The following is a 20,894-nucleotide window of genomic DNA, read 5'->3' as shown; positions in this document are numbered from 1 at the left end:
CATTCCTGGAATATAATGATGTGTCTGCCCCGTAATCATAGTTTTTTTCAAGGCGTTTTATTACGCACATTTCCTAAATTGATTTTCAAACACGAAAGGATGTACATATTAATAAAATGTATATACACATGAACTAAACACGTATTCCATTACACTCAAAATTATATTGTTCTAACAATAAAACAAAGGGGCAACATTTTAAACAAAAATGTGCATTTTAACCAAGGGATAGATTGCATTAATTCTTACATAAAATTGATTTGCTTTAATACTAAGGAACATTAGATCAGAAACTGATTGTTCCGTTACACAATACATTTAAAATAGACTAATTTAAAAAAATTAAAATCTAATTTATATTCGATTAATAACAAAACTTTCACTGATCTCATACAACTTCTACATAATTTTGTTGTATCATGATACCATAAGTTGTATTCAAATTAAACGCTAAATAAATTGAATAAAATTAAGAACAAAATTCTTTTATCTGATTTCTACTATTTACTCTACGTAAGTAAATACTTCTCATAATTGCCCCAAAGGGATTTTTAATGCTACATATTTCAGTTATTTTGATTCGTGATATGCCTTTTGCTACTGTATCCGTTTTCAAGTACTTTAGCTTGGATTGGTAAAGATGTATTGAAGAATAAGCCAGCACCAACAACATGTAGTATAAACATACCCTGTAGTTCGGATAGTGAACAAGAAGTTTTGCTTATCATTAATTCTTGCCCATAGTTACGTAAATAGAGAACTTAAATGAGTAAGCAATATTCCTTCAGATATTATATTTTGCAGAGCCAGTGATTGGAAAGTTCTAGGAAACTACGTCCAGAAAATTATTTCATTGGTGATAATACCTTCAAGTTTATTCCGGCAACATTTTTATGCAAAGGAGTACACAACAGTCCCTTCATCGTCTTTTCAATCTAATCTATAAATCTGATCGGATTACAAAGCTCTACACTTTTAATTACTGTAGTATAATCAAAATATCTGGGTCGTATAAAATGTTAGTTCCCTTAATTTTTTGTAAAACTGCTGGGATAGTTTTAGTTGATAGTTAAAGCGCATGCGCAAAGTTTTCTAAACTTATGTATGCTCTTCTACTAATACTATAAAAATCTACTATTCTTGTATTTTTGTCATAGAGGGAGCTTGACTAAAATTGCGCACATGCTCATGTATAAACTCTTTAATTTTGCACTGGTTGGTCGGTTGGAAGTTATAAAATTGAAGTAATAGAAATAAGATTATACTCATACACGTACTATCATCATCGTAAACTCTAAAACTCAATTGCAAACATTTTTAAGAAGCTGCAACTCAATTTTGCTATATAAAGAATTACCACATTTACAATTTAAAGTTATTCGAAATTTATACGCCGAAGTGTTAAGAATAGAGAAAAGAAAGAAAAACTCTAATAAAAATTTGAAATAATAAAAAAAGAAATTAAAAAATTTATTTAAAATAATTGTTAAAAAAAAGTACTTTAGTAAAATTTTAAAGTGAGTTAACAAATTTAATAAAAATGTATCAAATTTATTATATGCAACAATTCATAAATTTTGTTGTAAACGCTATGAATTTTTTATCATCATCATAAATTATATAATGCAGAAATATCATGTTCGTTCTATGCGAGTTGTTGTTGATATTTTATCAAATTAATAAAATCATATAAAATAAATTTCACTTTTCGCGCTTAATACACTCACTTGTTTATTTATTTTTAATCATTCAGGTGTCACATAAAAGAAATTACGCATCAGTTGCCAACAATGTGACAATTAAATGATTAAATGTTTGATAATCACGTTATAAATAATTATTAACATTGTACATACACATGTATAAATGAATTACATTATATGATTGACTAATACCTCTACCTTAAGAGATTACAACATACATATTTATGTTGTAATTTATGAAAATTCATAAAATATTATAAAATCCAAGAGTGTGAATTTGTGTTAATAGTTATATGCTATACGAAAGATAAACTAGAACTGAACTAGAACTGAACTAGAACTGAACTAGAACTGAACTAGAACTGAACTAGAACTGAACTAGAACTGAACTAGAACTGAACTAGAACTGAACTAGAACTGAACTAGAACTGAACTAGAACTGAACTAGAACTGAACTAGAACTGAACTAGAACTGAACTAGAACTGAACTAGAACTGAACTAAAACTGAACTAAAACTGAACTAGAACTGAACTAGAACTGAACTAGAACTGAACTAGAACTGAACTACAACTGAACTAGAACTGAACTAGAACTGAACTAGAACTGAACTAGAACTGAACTAGAACTGAACTAGACCTGAACTAGAACTGAACTAGAACTGAACTAGAACAGAATTAGAACTGAACTAGAACTGAACTAGAACTAGAACTGAACTAGAACTGAACTAGAACTGAACTAGAACTGAACTAGAACTGAACTAGAACTGAACTAGAACTGAACTAGAACTGAACTAGAACTGAACTAGAACTGAACTAGAACTGAACTAGAACTGAACTAGAACTGAACTAGAACTGAACTAGAACTGAACTAGAACTGAACTAGAACTGAACTAGAACTGAACTAGAACTGAACTAGAACTGAACTAGAACTGAACTAGAACTGAACTAGAACTGAACTAGAACTGAACTAGAACTGAACTAGAACTGAACTAGAACTGAACTAGAACTGAACTAGAACTGAACTAGAACTGAACTAGAACTGAACTAGAACTGAACTAGAACTGAACTAGAACTGAACTAGAACTGAACTAGAACTGAACTAGAACTGAACTAGAACTGAACTAGAACTGAACTAGAACTGAACTAGAACTGAACTAGAACTGAACTAGAACTGAACTAGAACTGAACTAGAACTGAACTAGAACTGAACTAGAACTGAACTAGAACTGAACTAGAACTGAACTAGAACTGAACTAGAACTGAACTAGAACTGAACTAGAACTGAACTAGAACTGAACTAGAACTGAATAGAACTGAACTAGAACTGAACTAGAACTGAACTAGAACTGAACTAGAACTGAACTAGAACTGAACTAGAACTGAACTAGAACTGAACTAGAACTGAACTAGAACTGAACTAGAACTGAACTAGAACTGAACTAGAACTGAACTAGAACTGAACTAGAACTGAACTAGAACTGAACTAGAACTGAACTAGAACTGAACTAGAACTGAACTAGAACTGAACTAGAACTGAACTAGAACTGAACTAGAACTGAACTAGAACTGAAAACTGAACTGAACTAAACTAGAACTGAACTAGAACTGAACTAGAACTGAACTAGAACTGAACTAGAACTGAACTAGAACTGAACTAGAACTGAACTAGAACTGAACTAGAACTGAACTAGAACTGAACTGAACTAGAACTGAACTAGAACTGAACTGAACTGAACTAGAACTGAACTGAACTAGAACTGAACTGAACTAGAACTGAACTAGAACTGAACTAGAACTGAACTAGAACTGAACTAGAACTGAACTAGAACTGAACTAGAACTGAACTAGAACTGAACTAGAACTGAACTAGAACTGAACTAGAACTGAACTAGAACTGAACTAGAACTGAACTAGAACTGAACTAGAACTGAACTAGAACTGAACTAGAACTGAACTAGAACTGAACTAGAACTGAAGTAGAACAGAACTAGAACTGAACTAGAACTGAACTAGAACTGAACTAGAACTGAACTAGAACTGAACTAGAACTGAACTAGAACTGAACTAGAACTGAACTAGAACTGAAAAGAACTGAACTAGAACTGAACTAGAACTGAACTAGAACTGAACTAGAACTGAACTAGAACTGAACTAGAACTGAACTAGAACTGAACTAGAACTGAACTAGAACTGAACTAGAACTGAACTAGAACTGAACTAGAACTGAACTAGAACTGAACTAGAACTGAACTAGAACTGAACTAGAACTGAACTAGAACTGAACTAGAACTGAACTAGAACTGAACTAGAACTGAACTAGAACTGAACTAGAACTGAACTAGAACTGAACTAGAACTGAACTAGAACTGAACTAGAACTGAACTAGAACTGAACTAGAACTGAACTAGAACTGAACTAGAACTGAACTAGAACTGAACTAGAACTGAACTAGAACTGAACTAGAACTGAACTAGAACTGAACTAGAACTGAACTAGAACTGAACTAGAACTGAACTAGAACTGAACTAGAACTGAACTAGAACTGAACTAGAACTGAACTAGAACTGAACTAGAACTGAACTAGAACTGAACTAGAACTGAACTAGAACTGAACTAGAACTGAACTAGAACTGAACTAGAACTGAACTAGAACTGAACTAGAACTGAACTAGAACTGAACTAGAACTGAACTAGAACTGAACTAGAACTGAACTAGAACTGAACTAGAACTGAACTAGAACTGAACTAGAACTGAACTAGAACTGAACTAGAACTGAACTAGAACTGAACTAGAACTGAACTAGAACTGAACTAGAACTGAACTAGAACTGAACTAGAACTGAACTAGAACTGAACTAGAACTGAACTAGAACTGAACTAGAACTGAACTAGAACTGAACTAGAACTGAACTAGAACTGAACTAGAACTGAACTAGAACTGAACTAGAACTGAACTAGAACTGAACTAGAACTGAACTAGAACTGAAACTAGAACTGAACTAGAACTGAACTAGAACTGAACTAGAACTGAACTAGAACTGAACTAGAACTGAACTAGAACTGAACTAGAACTGAACTAGAACTGAACTAGAACTGAACTAGAACTGAACTAGAACTGAACTAGAACTGAACTAGAACTGAACTAGAACTGAACTAGAACTGAACTAGAACTGAACTAGAACTGAACTAGAACTGAACTAGAACTGGTAGATAGAACTGAACTAACTGAACTAGAACTGAACTAGAACTGAACTAGAACTGAACTAGAACTGAACTAGAACTGAACTAGAACTGAACTAGAACTGAACTAGAACTGAACTAGAACTAGAACTGAACTAGAACTGAACTAGAACTGAACTAGAACTGAACTAGAACTGAACTAGAACTGAACTAGAACTGAACTAGAACTGAACTAGAACTGAACTAGAACTGAACTAGAACTGAACTAGAACTGAACTAGAACTGAACTAGAACTGAACTAGAACTGAACTAGAACTGAACTAGAACTGAACTAGAACTGAACTAGAACTGAACTAGAACTGAACTAGAACTGAACTAGAACTGAACTAGAACTGAACTAGAACTGAACTAGAACTGAACTAGAACTGAACTAGAACTGAACTAGAACTGAACTAGAACTGAACTAGAACTGAACTAGAACTGAACTAGAACTGAACTAGAACTGAACTAGAACTGAACTAGAACTGAACTAGAACTGAACTAGAACTGAACTAGAACTGAACTAGAACTGAACTAGAACTGAACTAGAACTGAACTAGAACTGAACTAGAACTGAACTAGAACTGAACTAGAACTGAACTAGAACTGAACTAGAACTGAACTAGAACTGAACTAGAACTGAACTAGAACTGAACTAGAACTGAACTAGAACTGAACTAGAACTGAACTAGAACTGAACTAGAACTGAACTAGAACTGAACTGAAACTAGAACTGAACTAGAACTGAACTAGAACTGAACTAGAACTGAACTAGAACTGAACTAGAACTGAACTAGAACTGAACTAGAACTGAACTAGAACTGAACTAGAACTGAACTAGAACTGAACTAGAACTGAACTAGAACTGAACTAGAACTGAACTAGAACTGAACTAGAACTGAACTAGAACTGAACTAGAACTGAACTAGAACTGAACTAGAACTGAACTAGAACTGAACTAGAACTGAACTAGAACTGAACTAGAACTGAACTAGAACTGAACTAGAACTGAACTAGAACTGAACTAGAACTGAACTAGAACTGAACTAGAACTGAACTAGAACTGAACTAGAACTGAACTAGAACTGAACTAGAACTGAACTAGAACTGAACTAGAACTGAACTAGAACTGAACTAGAACTGAACTAGAACTGAACTAGAACTGAACTAGAACTGAACTAGAACTGAACTAGAACTGAACTAGAACTGAACTAGAACTGAACTAGAACTGAACTAGAACTGAACTAGAACTGAACTAGAACTGAACTAGAACTGAACTAGAACTGAACTAGAACTGAACTAGAACTGAACTAGAACTGAACTAGAACTGAACTAGAACTGAACTAGAACTGAACTAGAACTGAACTAGAACTGAACTAGAACTGAACTGAACTAGAACTGAACTAGAACTGAACTAGAACTGAACTAGAACTGAACTAGAACTGAACTAGAACTGAACTAGAACTGAACTAGAACTGAACTAGAACTGAATTAGAACTGAACTAGAACTGAACTAGAACTGAACTAGAACTGAACTAGAACTGAACTAGAACTGAACTAGAACTGAACTAGAACTGAACTAGAACTGAACTAGAACTGAACTAGAACTGAACTAGAACTGAACTAGAACTGAACTAGAACTGAACTAGAACTGAACTAGAACTGAACTAGAACTGAACTAGAACTGAACTAGAACTGAACTAGAACTGAACTAGAACTGAACTAGAACTGAACTAGAACTGAACTAGAACTGAACTAGAACTGAACTAGAACTGAACTAGAACTGAACTGAACTAGAACTGAACTGAACTGAACTGAACTGAACTGAACTGAACTGAACTAGAACTGAACTAGAACTGAACTAGAACTGAACTAGAACTGAACTAGAACTGAACTAGAACTGAACTAGAACTGAACTAGAACTGAACTAGAACTGAACTAGAACTGAACTAGAACTGAACTAGAACTGAACTAGAACTGAACTAGAACTGAACTAGAACTGAACTAGAACTGAACTAGAACTGAAGTAGAACTGAACTAGAACTGAACTAGAACTGAACTAGAACTGAACTAGAACTGAACTAGAACTGAACTAGAATTGAACTAGAACTGAACTAGAACTAGAACTGAACTAGAACTGAACTAGAACTGAACTAGAACTGAACTAGAACTGAACTAGAACAGAACTAGAACTGAACTAGAACTGAACTAGAACTGAACTAGAACTGAACTAGAACTGAACTAGAACTGAACTAGAACTGAATTAGAACTGAACTAGAACTGAACTAGAACTGAACTAGAACTGAACTAGAACTGAACTAGAACTGAACTAGAACTGAACTAGAACTGAACTAGAACTGAACTAGAACTGAACTAGAACTGAACTAGAACTGAATTAGAACTGAACTAGAACTGAACTAGAACTGAACTAGAACTGAACTAGAACTGAACTAGAACTAAACTGGAACTGAACTAGAACTGAACTGGAACTGAACTAGAACTGAACTTGAACTGAACTAGAACTGAACTAGAACTGAACTAGAACTGAACTAGAACTTAACTAGAACTGAACTAGAACTGAACTAGAACTGAACTAGAACTGAACTAGAACTGAACTAGAACTGAACTAGAACTAAACTAGAACTGAACTGAATAAATCAAATAGACTTATCCAAATATCCATTTAAAAACAAAAATTACAATACTAACTACTAAGTACCATTTAAATAGTTTTTCAAAAAAAAAAAACTTTCTGAAAACTTTGACATAACACGTTCACGTCTACTTTTTATATGGTGCATTTAAAAATAAATGAATCTCAACGAATTCAACTAAAGTAAAATATGGCATAATAATAAAACTTAAATAAACTAGGCTACCATAAATACAAATAAATTTGATACATGATTATACATAAGAAAAAAGCAACAAAATATGTGATCGCATATAAAAAAAATCTGCATAAAGCGACTCATAAACCTAAATTCATAAAAGAAATGTATTAAATGTAAATTATTTTTAATATACAACATTTTTTTAACAATATACATTTAGCAATAAAGCAAAAACAGTTAAAGAATAAATAGTTAAACAGCTAAATAAGCAAGATGATGTGGCTAAAGAAATATGCAAATAGTCAGTTGTTTGTGGCTTTGTTACTGCTCCATTATAATGTAGTACACACAAATGCTACCAATATGGATCAATTGAACAACAATCAGCAACAATTGCGGCAGCAACATCAGCAAACATTGGTACAAGCAGCTGTAACATCAGCACAACGTCAACAGCATCTACATCATGTACCAACTCAATCGCAACATCAGCTTCAGTCCCAGCAACCATTGACATCTGGCATAGCGGCGCACCCAGCTAATGGTATTAGCAGCAGCATCAGCGCCAACAGCATTTTACATGGATCAAATACAGGACATCAACATACAGAAACACAAGCCTTACCATCTTCATCGTCGTCCACCTCATCATTAGCTACCTTGCCTCAAGCTCAATTTGCTAATGATAAAGAAGCTGTAATGCAAGAAGTTTTAAAACATTTCCATACAGATGATGATTTAAACGATCCCTATCAAGTTCTCAATGAATTAAAAAGAGATACGCATGTTAACACATATCAGGGACCTCCACCACCGCCACCATTTATATCTACAATTCCAACTTCGCTCAGCAATCACATGGCCTATAATTGGAATTTATATGACAGACCTTATGTAGGCAACAATTTGCCACCTCCCCCGATAACTGGGTTATTTTCACATATTTTCAATCCTTTTGAAGCTTTTCCAACACCATTTCCTGTAACACCACGATTTATGCCCATAATGAGTTATCCTCAACCGGTATATGTGCCGTATCCGTTTATAATGTCACCAGAAATGTTTTATCAAAGCTATTCAACTCTACCACATTTAGCTAATGACTTTGAAGACTCTATGTCACGTGGTGCTGGATCATCTAGACGTCCAACAGCTACACAAAATCCTTCTTCCTATCCACGCAATTCTCCTATTTATTACGTGCGTTTACCGCCTACACCATACATGTTCTTACCAAGTTTAGGATCATCCTCTACAAACATACCCGGTTATCCTTCTATGTTACCGTATCAGTCGTTACCTCCCTTTCCACCATTTTCCTCCATTTACAATGTCCCAATTAATTTTTTGACCAATGGTAAACCCACGAATATCTATCAAATGAGTGCTCCTCCAAATGACGTACAAAATCCTTTGCAATTCGCTAATATACCATCCAGCTTTAATACACGACCCCCACCACCTCCTCCTCCTAATGCTTATAGACCACCACACAATTACTTTCAAGTACAACCCCCAACAACATCATCAAATTATGCCCCCTATCCCGCCTCTGCAACTTCGTCTTCAGCATCATCTCCTTCGTCACCCACAACTTCAGCAACTTCATCGTCTTCACATCAGGACTCCAAATTGACATCTCTAAAACGTCCATATTATTTCAATGGTCGTCCGGAGGATATTTATATATTACCAAATAATTTTAATTCCTTATATTCATCAGAAAGTAGTTATTATTAAAAACATTAAATTTAAATTAATACCGTAGATTTATTAAAGCAATATTATACTGCTATACAAATTAAAATAAAGATTTGTATATTGATAGGTCCAAATGGCTAGAGGATAAAAATTTTACACATACATATAATGTAAATTTTGTTTACTTTTAATTTTTAAATATTCTTATTTTTTTAATTTGCAAACTCATCATGTTTAAAAAAAATTAGACACAACAATTTTAGCAAAAATTATAATTGTTTTTCTCTTAATTTCTTTGTTTATTTTTATACCCTTCACCTTCGTGAGAAGGGTATATATAAGTTTGTCATTCCCTTTGTAATTTCTATAATTTATTTTTCCGACCCTATAAAGTATATATATTCTGGATCCTTATAGACAGCGGAGTCGATTAAGCCATGTCCCTCTGTCTGTCCGTCTGTCTGTCTGTTGAAATCAGTTTTTAGAGGACCCCAGATATCGGCGAGATCCGAATCTTCAATAATTCTATTAGACATGCTTTCGAGAAGATCGCTATTTAAAATCACAAAAAACGGTCGGTAAATAACGGAGATATGAGCAAAAATCCGAGACAACCTCTGAAAATTTCATCAAAAAATGTCATATTTTTTCATGCTTTCTTAAAAAAGCAACAACAACACTGTATATTAGAAAAAGATGTACACGTGTGTGTGTAGATGTATTTGGTTTTATTCAGCTGTGTATTTTTTTGTATGTTTGGATGCTGTTCATTGTCAGTCATTGCGTTGTTATTTTTGTTCTTGTTTTTCTGTATTTTTCGTTATGTAGGATTAGATGTCGGTTGGTTTAGATGCCTTGTGTATTTTGTTTTTTATTTCGTTTAGCGTTGTTGTTCATTTTGTTTTGCTTTTGGAGTAATGTAGTCGGGAAAAAATTTATAAACCTAATATGTTTAAAATACACTATGGTGAAGGCTATATAAAATTCGGCACAGTCGAATATAGCACTCTTACTTGTTTTTTTCTTAATTATTTAAATTTGCAAACTCATCATGTTTTTAAACATTTTCGACGCATCAATTTAAAATTGCAATTGTATAGAAATCATTTCTAAAGAAAAACACATGACGTGTGTGATCTTTGATTTTTCTTTTATAGTCGCGTGATATATTTTTATCACATATGGCAAAATGCCAAGGGTTTTTGTTTAAACATTTTTGAAATGACACAAATATTTGTATTAAATCTATTTTTAAATTATTTGATCATATGCGCATTTTTTTTTAAATATAAACATGCAGAAAAATTTCCATTACACTGTTTTGTTGCGAAAAATTTATTTCCGATTTTTTAATTTTTTTTTTTAATTTCTTTAACTACAAAAGATAGTTCATATTCTGGGAGCTTATAAGATTCTGAGGGGTCTAATATGTAATTTTATTCTCCGGTTTGTTTATTACCGATGTTCTCTTTAATCTTACAACGCACAGTGGTATAGGAAAAAAAAAAGAGGGAAATAATTCGGTAACTTCTAAACGGTTAATCCGATTTTAATGAAATTTGGTATGCACAAAGAGGAGGTGTTGTCGAGTTTAGGTTTTGAATTTGGACCTTATAGGCCAACCAGGGGCCCGGCGGGGGGTCCTCAAATTAGGACACCTCGGCTATGTTAAATTTTTAAAACGATCCTATTTCTTCATTTGAGTTCCGATTTAAAAAAAATTTCGTATATAGAATCTCCTCATCGAGCACTATAAAATTTTAAAATTTTTACCGTTCTTACTTTAGTTTTTTGATAATAGCGGGTCCAAATATTCCCGATTTTCGCCATTTCTTTTTTTATTCGCTTAACAACAAGTTTATATATCAAGCAGTGAAAGAATTATGTAAAAATCATGACTGAGTCCAAAGTTATAGGCATTTTAATTTAAAAAATTAAAAAAGGCGATTTTTTGCCATTTTTTGGGAAAAAAGTATCTTTTTCTTTTTAAGTTATCTAAAAAGTTTCTAAGAAGATGTATATAGAATTTATACTTTTTGAAAAGCTGACTTTACATAAAATACGATAAATGAAACAAAACCTAAAAATTTTTGATACCGAGGGGACCAGGTCCATCGAAAAAACCCTATTTTTTTATAGAAAATTCAATTTTGAGCAAAAATTCTCAAATCGCATAGTCGATATCAAATTATAGTGACCTGTTTTATATGACCCAATATGTTCTTAATCATTTTGTAACGGGTTTCGATAACCCCGCCCCTGGTATGGATATAATAGGCAAAAAACCAAAAAATCCCATTTTTGGGATTTTTTAAAACTATTTTGGGAATTCCGGGATTTCTAATAAGAAAATTCGAAATTTTTATTTAATTTTGGATTTTGAGTAAAAAAATCTACCTAACTGTAAAATTTCATCAAAAAATATTCATAAATAAAATTTTTATTGCAATTTGAAAAATTTGTATCTTCGCAAAAACTGAATAAAAAACATTTTTTAATTTTTTAAAAAAAAGTATTCCGCGAATTTTTTAATTTTCAAAAATTATATACAGTTTTGAAAAATAGACAAAATTACCTTTCCATTGATATATAACATGCCTACCTAATGTTTTTTAAGTGACAAATTAATTAGGGAAAACTCAACATCTTTTAGAGAATTTACCTAGTACTATTATTTTCATCCATACATTTGTTAGGCATGTTTTACTACCTAAATTTTTATGAATTTTCACAGCCACTTTTTACGATTAATCTTTTATTCTTTATCCCTAAAAAAATTAACAAGTTTTTATTTTATATAAAAATAGTCTTTATTTATTTTTTTTATAAATTAATATAATTTTGTAAAATAATCGGTATCACAGTAGTCCATATCTAAAAGATAAAGTAAATCTTTAAATTCATGAATATTTTCAAATGCTAACGTTTTGTAGCAAATCCAACGTTTCCTTATAGTAGATAAAACAGGATCAGAAGATAGAATCAGATTATTAAAAATATCTTCATTTTGAGACTGCCTAGAACACTTCCTTGATCTAAACTGATGAATATGCTTAAAGTCTCTATTCCTCGATTCTTGGGGTTCTTCTGTAAGCTCTCCTAAAGGCAGAATATTATGTTCTATGATGACCTTTCCATGACATAATATCTTGTGAACTGTAGGTGTCATTTCTTTCCAGGGATATAATTCCAAAAGTAATTTAGAAACTTTTGTAGAATACTCTCCAAATTTTGTTGCGTTCACTTTATGCTTGCTATTTATCGCCATTAGAATAATATTGACCTTTTGCAGTAAATCCATACTAATTCCGGTTATTTCGGAAGTAGTTTCAAAATGTTTAAAAAAACGTCTAGCGGTATTACCATCGTTTGTGCTTCCATATCCTGTGAGTGGTTTATCAATATTTAATCCCATCCGCTTTTTAAATTCCTCTTGAATTCTTCGTTTCTCACTGGCTCTCATTTCCATTAACTCCTTATTGTTATTTGCACTTTTGTTTGCATTTTCCGGTATGCCTTTGTACTTTAAATCATATGCTAAATGTAGAAAATATTCCAGAAATCGTATGCGAGCATGTAGGGGGGATATTCCAAATTGTAATGTTTCCTCATTTATTGATCTTTGCTTGGAAATATTCGAAAATTCTGATTTTTTATCACCACATATGTAGCAGTACCAAGTAGATGATGTTCCTGTAATGGCATTTCCAACTTTCCCATCAATCATTGTAAGTTTTAAATCATAGGACATGTTAAACGAATAATTTTCTATTTCGATTGTTATAGGTTCCAAGTTTTTAATTTCTGCTTCAATGCGATTTATCAAATCTTGCGTTGTTTTGGATTCCTTTATATACTCAAAGCTTATTGGCCTACAAAAAGCTTTGGATCCTGGAGTCGAATTCTTCCAAATATCATCGAAACTGGTTGATGGAGAATCGCTGTCAGCATACTTTCGAATTCTTAATGGAACTAGCGATGCCATAAATACACTTTTATACTCGGAAGATGATTCACTTGTGTTGATTTGTTTATATTCCGAGAGTGCTGATAATCCATCACATCCCCACTTACAAATGAGTTGAAGATCACAAGAATTTATTTTTTTTAGTTGGTCTGAAGAAAAGTCAGAAGCAATCCTTAAAGCAGTATTTTCGAGTAGAGCGCCGAGTCCAATAACAGCCTTCCGATCAGTTATTTCAATAGGAGGTGGTATAATGCTTTTCTTCTTTTCATTTATTTTGTCATATGATGGTAAAACATCCACTCCTTTTTCAGATAGCGCCTTTCTTAACGTTATGTAGTTATCACGACTTAATCCCAGCTGCAACATAAGCGCAATAGCTTCTTCCTCAGTTAACGTTGTATCAGATGATGGTGTGGGTATACTCTTTACAATTCTTTTCAGTCGTCTTGGTGATGCGGTTGGAAGAATATTTGCAATTTTTATGGCATCCAAAGGCTGTTTTTCTTTTCTTAACATTGCTTTAAAAGTGTCCGAAACTTCTTCGTTAGATAAGGTTTCTAGTGAAGTTGATAACCTTTTCCTCTTAGATTTTGAGCTCAAATCCTCATACTGCTTACAGGGAGCACCAACAGTTGATACGCAAATAGCAACTTCTACACATTCATCCAGCCAATCAGAAAATTTCGATCGAAATTTAGCAATGGAATACCGAACACTCTTCAGTTTTATATCAACTGATTTTATAAAATTTTCAATTTTACATATATCAGTTTTATCCACTTTATTTTTATGTGCAGTTTCAATATATTTCAATAAGAAGTTCACTTTATCTTGAAAAGGAGCTGAAGAGTGTTCAAATAAAATGGAGCACAAATCATTTTTTTTTAGTACGATCGCCATGGTTAGAAAATTACAAACAGATATAAACCTGTCTTATATATTAATTACAGGTACTTAAATTAAATTATTTTTTAAAGGGTTATGATATTCTACCTAATATGTCTAACGTATCCTTATGTAATGAATTTTTCCTCAATAGGTCACTTTAATAAGCTACCTATTAAAGTGACCTATAGGGGTAAAAATCATTACAGTTTAAAAAATAATACCTGAAAATTTTTTAATATATGTAACAAATTTAAGAGTTAACGTTATGGATGAAAATAATAGTGCTAGGTAAATTTTCTAAAAGATGTTGAGTTTTCCCTAATTAATTTGTCACTTAAAAAACATTAGGTAGGCATGTTATATATCAATGGAAAGGTAATTTTGTCTATTTTAAAACTGTATATAATTTTTGAAAATTAAAAAATTCGCGGAATACTTTTTTTAAAAAATTAAAAAATTTTTTTATTCAGTTTTTGCGAAGATACAAATTTTTCAAATTGCAATAAAAATTTTATTTATGAATATTTTTTGATGAAATTTTACAGTTAGGTAGATTTTTTTACTCAAAATCCAAAATTAAATAAAAATTTCGAATTTTCTTATTAGAAATCCCGGAATTCCCAAAATAGTTTTAAAAAATCCCAAAAATGGGATTTTTTGGTTTTTTGCCTATTATATCCATACCAGGGGCGGGGTTATCGAAACCCGTTACAAAATGATTAAGAACATATTGGGTCATATAAAACAGGTCACTATAATTTGATATCGACTATGCGATTTGAGAATTTTTGCTCAAAATTGAATTTTCTATAAAAATAGGGGTTTTTCGATGGACCTGGTCCCCTCGGTATCAAAAATTTTTAGGTTTTGTTTCATTTATCGTATTTTATGTAAAGTCAGCTTTTCAAAAAGTATAAATTCTATATACATCTTCTTAGAAACTTTTTAGATAACTTAAAAAGAAAAAGATACTTTTTTCCCAAAAAAATGGCAAAAAATCGCCTTTTTTAATTTTTTAAATTAAAATGCCTATAACTTTGGACTCAGTCATGATTTTTACATAATTCTTTCACTGCTTGATATATAAACTTGTTGTTAAGCGAATAAAAAAAGAAATGGCGAAAATCGGGAATATTTGGACCCGCTATTATCAAAAAACTAAAGTAAGAACGGTAAAAATTTTAAAATTTTAATTTTCAAATGCGAATATCTCCTAAACTATAACAGATAATTTACTGCTATGACGACATTTTTTATAGTGCTCGATGAGGAGATTCTATATACGAAATTTTTTTTAAATCGGAATTCAAATGAAGAAATAGGATCGTTTTAAAAATTTAACATAGCCGAGGTGTCCTAATTTGAGGACCCCCCGCCGGGCCCCTGGTTGGCCTATAAGGTCCAAATTCAAAACCTAAACTCGACAACACCTCCTCTTTGTGCATACCAAATTTCATTAAAATCGGATTAACCGTTTAGAAGTTACCGAATTATTACCCTCTTTTTTTTTTCCTATACCACTGTGCAACGGTTGCTAGATCTTACAACGTTGGCAGTAAAATGTGCAGAAAATTTTTAATAATACTGTCAACTTACAAATTTTGTCTTGCTATATTTTAGGTAATGCTTTTTCTGACAACGTTACAAAAGAAAAATTGTAAGTTTATACGATTATTAGACATTTTTCTGAACATTTTACTGACAACGTTGTAGAACGTTAGAAATGTAGTCTAAAGGGTGTAAATTTACCCTGTTTTCGATAGGAAAATGTAAATAGTATTTTTAATTAGTTTTGGATGTTTTTCTTAGATCTTATGATAAGTTTTGTAAAAATATGGGCTGACATTGGTCATATATGTACATGTATTGGAAGTCACATGAATTTTGAAATATTTCTATATTTAGAACACACATTAAGTGTGATGGCTGACTTCCAAAACGTATCAATACAAAGTTTAAACGTAATTTCACTGCTATATTTTAATCTTGAATTTTTAGTAAGTCAGCTGTTTGTGAAGTTTTAGGAAATAATTTCAACAATCATCAACTTTTAATACTTGTCTATGACGTTCTAAAACAGCATGCATTGTCAAGGTTTTGTATATGTGATGTTATGAAGTCTGCCGATGTTTCGTTTTAGAAATGTATGAAAAATGTATATAATCGCAATTGTACAGTTAAAAAAAGTTGGATGGGTACTGGTCTTAGTTTTTAACATTAAAAGTACTACCATTTCCGAGATTTATTTAAAATAATATTTGTTTTATTTTAAGAACTGATTTAAAAAACCGCTAAATAGACCACCGTCGTCATTATAATTAAAACTATTAAATAGATTCAATTTAGATTTCGATGACGGAGCTACCGTTTCACCAACCGACCATAAGTTTTGATTGGAATTACCAAAAGGATGTTCCAGTAGGGCAGAATTACCCGTAAATGCACTCATATCATAGAGTGTAGGTATTTGAGAATTACCCATTGAAATTATGGGGCTACTTGAACTCGGCATTGACATCATTGATGATTGAGCTTGAGACTGGATAGGAGACGAAGGAAATTCATCGGTACGCCTTAAGCTATTTGAAGACATAAATGAGGATGGATTCATATAGGAATTCGACCAGTGCATAGGATAAAACATAGTTGAGGAGGATGATGTTGAGGGCGAACGCAAAAATAAGGGTGAACTGGTAGCAGGACGATAATATGTAGATGTTGAAGGCCAAAAATGTGTATTGTAATAGTTCATTTTGCCATTGCGTTGATTCGGTTTTGAAGCGGGGGCTATTATAGAAAATTATATTTAACCTTCTATATTTGTATTTTTATTTATATAAAAAACTTACCCGCTTTCAAATTACCCTTCAATTTTCCATTCTGCGTAGATTTTTTATTTTTAACATTACGACGTTGCTTTTTAGCGGCTGCTTCTACTATATCTGAACACATCAAGGATGCCAGGATAACGATAAAAATGAGTAATTTTATTGCCACCATTTTACTATTTATAAGTCAATTTGATTAATTGCGTAAAATTTTATTAAGCGTGATGGTTTTTCTTAACCAATTTCAATTTTGAAATCAATACAATTTTAAGCTTCTTTTATAACACTACATTTTATTTCAATTTCTTTGGTAAATTTATTGCTTGTTAAATCATTGAACTTCAATTAAATATTGGATTTGTTTCAAATGTAATTAAGTGCCAATTTTACAATTCAAAAATATTGAAAGCCAAATCTCACGAGCTGACTTGTGTGGGCTGTCAATGTTTCTTCTTTCATTTGAGAAGTGTAAACCTGAGTTTAAATTTAAAGTTTAATTTTATTTAAAATTTTGTTATAATCACTATTTGATCAAAATTTATGGCATATTTTAGGGCTCAATTTGGAAATAAAGAAAACTATGCAACGGATATTAATCTAAAAATTTCAGTCTGTATAACAGATTTTGGGATAGAGTTTAATCTTCAAATAAAAAACTATTTCACTTGAAATCACCGTATATCAAATTAACATTTTCCATACACTGAAAATAATCCATGCTCAACTTTACGAAAAAAAATTTCGTAACTTCTATTTTCGTAATATTTACAAAAATTTCGTGTATAATACGAAATATTATTTAATAAAACTCTTTTATAGTACGAAAACCTTTCGTAATATTTTTTTCTTCAATTTTAGCGAAATTAAACATAATTATTTTAATTTTATTATGATTAAACAACATTTTTATAAAATTTAAGAAAAAGTATAATATTATTCTTGAATTATTTTCATAAAAAAGTTGAAAATTCGTGTGGAGAATAATTTTAAACTAAAATTAGAAAATTTATTTTAAAATGAACAAAAATGTTTGAATAAATTAATATTTCATAATTTTATCATATTTATTCAAAATTCCCTTTTTTCAATTTATGTAAATTAATTTTTTTCAAGAATATTTTGCATTATACTAAAATATTTTGTACAATTTCATATATATTACGAAAGAATTTCGTGGTGGTAAACAACGAACGATTCGTACAATGTACGACAATTTTCGTATATTTTAAGCATGGATTTTTTCAGTGTAGTAACAAAGACACGTCTGAAGCAAGAATTAGCTGAAAAACGCCCAGAATATGCGGCCATAACATGACAGCTACCGGGCACAAGTTACATTATGTTTTTCGAGCTGGAGGATTTTTTTAATTTGGGTCACTTGATATGAAATTGTCCATAAAATTAAAATAAATTCTTTATAGTAATATTAGTTCTAAAAGAGTTCTTTATTATAATAATAACTCAGTTTTGTAATGCACAGCTAAAAATAATAAAATTTAATTTTTTTTCAATACATTCTTAATTAAAATTTAAACTTAAAGTAATACATATTTTTCGTAGTGAGTTAAAGGTTTCTTTAGAGCTTCATGAGCCAAAGACAAACATACTGGATTCTTTTTAAAAACACCCTGAGCCTGTAGGACAGCATGTGGTGCACAACGCCATGGATCGTTAGTATCATTTTGCCATTTTAATAAACGCTGTTTTAACTGTTTCAAAATTGCTTTATATTTGGGCTTATCCACCAAATTGAAACGTTCCAATGAATCTGTTTTTATATCATACAATTCCCATTCTGAGCGTTGATAATAAGACAGTAAGTTTTTATACCAGGCCAATGGTTGATGATTTATTGTGGCATTAAGAATTTGTTGGAATGTGGGTGAAGTGTAGAAATCTTGATCTATGGGGAAGTAGGACCAGTAATTGAGATTGTGTATAAGTTTATAACGTCTAGTACGTATCATACGCATTGGATAGTTCATGGTTATTTCATGATAATTATGAGAACCAAAAACAGCATCATCTTCAAATGGCTGAGGTTCTGCCTTCAGAAGGGGCAATAGGGATTTGGTATATGTTTGTTCGGTTGTATTATCTTGCTTTATTCCTAAGGCCTCCAAAACGGTGGGATAAATATCCAATAAACTGGTCATGGCTGCAGTAGTTTGCAAATGTCTGTCCTCATTAATGGGCGAGGCCAAAATAAACGGTGATCTTATACCATGTTCATACAGATTTGTACGACCTAAGGGGAATGGTGGTCCATTATCTGAGGTGAAAATAACTAAAGTATTTTCGTCATAACCAATATTTTGCAATTCTCTTAGAACCAGACCAATACCCTGATCCAAACGGGACATGGTCATATATTGGGCAGACAATTCTTGACGCACAACATCAGTATCGGGTAAATAAGCTGGTACTTGCAAATTACGCCAATCATAGTATATGGGTTTCCAATCGGGTATTGTGCCCATACCTTCTTCACCTGATCCCCATCTCTCGCAAAACTCTCCATATTGTGGTGTAATATGACCGCATCTATGAGGATCATGAAAAGCTACCATTAAAAAGAATGGCTTATTTTCATTTTTGGCCTTTTGCAAAAATTCTCTTGTGAACAATTTGATATTGGTAATATTTCGACCAATTTGATTAATGGAATGTTGCTCCTCAGTTTGTTCAAAATCAAATTTAAAATCATTATTCGAACCCACATGTTTCTTGCCAATAATACCACTCAAAACCGAGCCTTTAGAGTGTTCCCTTAAGACATTTGGTAATGATTTCACACCTGGTATAACATTGAAATTGTGTACACCTTGATGTAAACCATACATACCATTGGCATGGCTAGCCTGTCCCGTAAGAATTTGGGCCCGACTTGGTGAACAGCTACTGACTGAAGTAAAGGCATTATTGAAAAGTAAACCTTTTCTGGCCAAATTATCCAAATTTGGAGTTTGACAATATTTGTTCAAATACGCTCCCATCTCAAAGCCAGCATCATCGGCCAGCAATAATAAAACATTTTTAATTTTTCCTGCCCGGCACAAAGTCAGCGATAAAGTAGAAATTAATAAAATTGACCATATGTTAGACTTCATAGTTGTTTAGGTGCCTATTTATCAAAAAATTAATTAAATTAATGTATGTATATGAAATTATATAGTGCCAAGTAAACAAAATTTTGTTATTAATATCTTACTTTTATTTCTTTCCGTTTTTTATTATTCCATTCTCCTTCGCCTTTAAATAGAAACTGATTTATTTTTTACATTCTAATCTTAATTTTAAGTAGACTTTCTTCCAAACAATGGAAAAAGTGCGGCCGGTTTGGATAAACAAAAACCAAACTCTCCTGCAGTTTGTTCTCATTTCGTTTATTGTATCTTTTTCATTTTTTATTGTTTATAATTTTTTCTTTCTTCTTTATTGTATTCTATACGAAACGTCACGTTTTGAAATAGTATTGAAATTATCCAACATTAACCAGTTTTATAAGATTACTACAGATCTGTGCTTACTCTGGTACCTCGTCGATAACATTGTGAGACAGCCGAAAATTCCTCAACATGTTAGCTAGTACGGTCTGCAGATCTCGTTGACACCATATTTACAATTTTTAAAATGCCTCAAAAGTTAAAATTAAAATTTAGATTTACAAACTTTTATCTTAAATTTTTTACACAAACGAGTAGAGAAATCTTCAAACATAGGTGTATAAGAATCCTCACTGTAGATTCTACAG

At 31.8% G+C, this 20,894-nt stretch overlaps 3 protein-coding genes across 4 annotated transcripts; 1 reads left to right on the top strand and 2 right to left on the bottom strand.

Annotated features, from left to right (window-relative positions):
- The first annotated feature begins 1,362 nt into the window (after window positions 1-1,362).
- On the top strand, window positions 1,363-9,715 carry LOC111690405 (mucin-2). Of its 2 annotated transcripts, none has more exons than XM_046949083.1 (2): window positions 1,363-1,517; window positions 7,977-9,715. In XM_046949083.1, exon 2 carries the CDS (start codon window positions 8,030-8,032, stop codon window positions 9,494-9,496), a length of 1,467 nt encoding a protein of 488 aa, XP_046805039.1. In that variant the 5' UTR covers window positions 1,363-1,517; window positions 7,977-8,029; the 3' UTR covers window positions 9,497-9,715. The 2 variants fall into 2 exon arrangements, with proteins under 2 accessions (XP_046805039.1, XP_046805040.1); XM_046949084.1 differs by having other exon boundaries at window positions 1,474-1,517; window positions 7,985-9,715.
- Window positions 9,716-16,551: 6,836 nt separating this feature from the next.
- On the bottom strand, window positions 16,552-17,600 carry LOC124419704. The gene is made up of 2 exons (XM_046950120.1): window positions 17,162-17,600; window positions 16,552-17,099 (listed from the first exon to the last, which is right to left on the bottom strand). Exons 1-2 carry the CDS (start codon window positions 17,310-17,312, stop codon window positions 16,576-16,578), a joined length of 675 nt encoding a protein of 224 aa, XP_046806076.1. The 5' UTR covers window positions 17,313-17,600; the 3' UTR covers window positions 16,552-16,575.
- Window positions 17,601-18,569: 969 nt separating this feature from the next.
- On the bottom strand, window positions 18,570-20,533 carry LOC111690399 (N-sulphoglucosamine sulphohydrolase). The gene is made up of 2 exons (XM_023452872.2): window positions 20,352-20,533; window positions 18,570-20,264 (listed from the first exon to the last, which is right to left on the bottom strand). Exon 2 carries the CDS (start codon window positions 20,248-20,250, stop codon window positions 18,676-18,678), a length of 1,575 nt encoding a protein of 524 aa, XP_023308640.2. The 5' UTR covers window positions 20,251-20,264; window positions 20,352-20,533; the 3' UTR covers window positions 18,570-18,675.
- Window positions 20,534-20,894: the final 361 nt, after the last annotated feature.

Source organism: Lucilia cuprina, chromosome 4, assembly GCF_022045245.1.
Source record: "Lucilia cuprina isolate Lc7/37 chromosome 4, ASM2204524v1, whole genome shotgun sequence".
In the NCBI taxonomy this organism is placed as follows: Eukaryota; Metazoa; Arthropoda; class Insecta; order Diptera; family Calliphoridae; genus Lucilia; species Lucilia cuprina.
Note: the sequence above shows the minus strand (reverse complement) of the source record. Positions and strands in the feature narration are given on the sequence as shown.

Coding starts and splice junctions, on each gene's coding strand:
- LOC111690405 (XM_046949083.1), top strand. CDS start 8,030: ATGATGTGGCTAAAGAAATATGCAAATAGTCAGTTGTTTGTGGCTTTG.
- LOC124419704 (XM_046950120.1), bottom strand. CDS start 17,312: ATGGTGGCAATAAAATTACTCATTTTTATCGTTATCCTGGCATCCTTG. Junction 17,100..17,161: donor GAAGGGTAATTTGAAAGCGG/GTAAGTTTTTTA, acceptor TTTCTATAATAG/CCCCCGCTTCAAAACCGAAT.
- LOC111690399 (XM_023452872.2), bottom strand. CDS start 20,250: ATGAAGTCTAACATATGGTCAATTTTATTAATTTCTACTTTATCGCTG.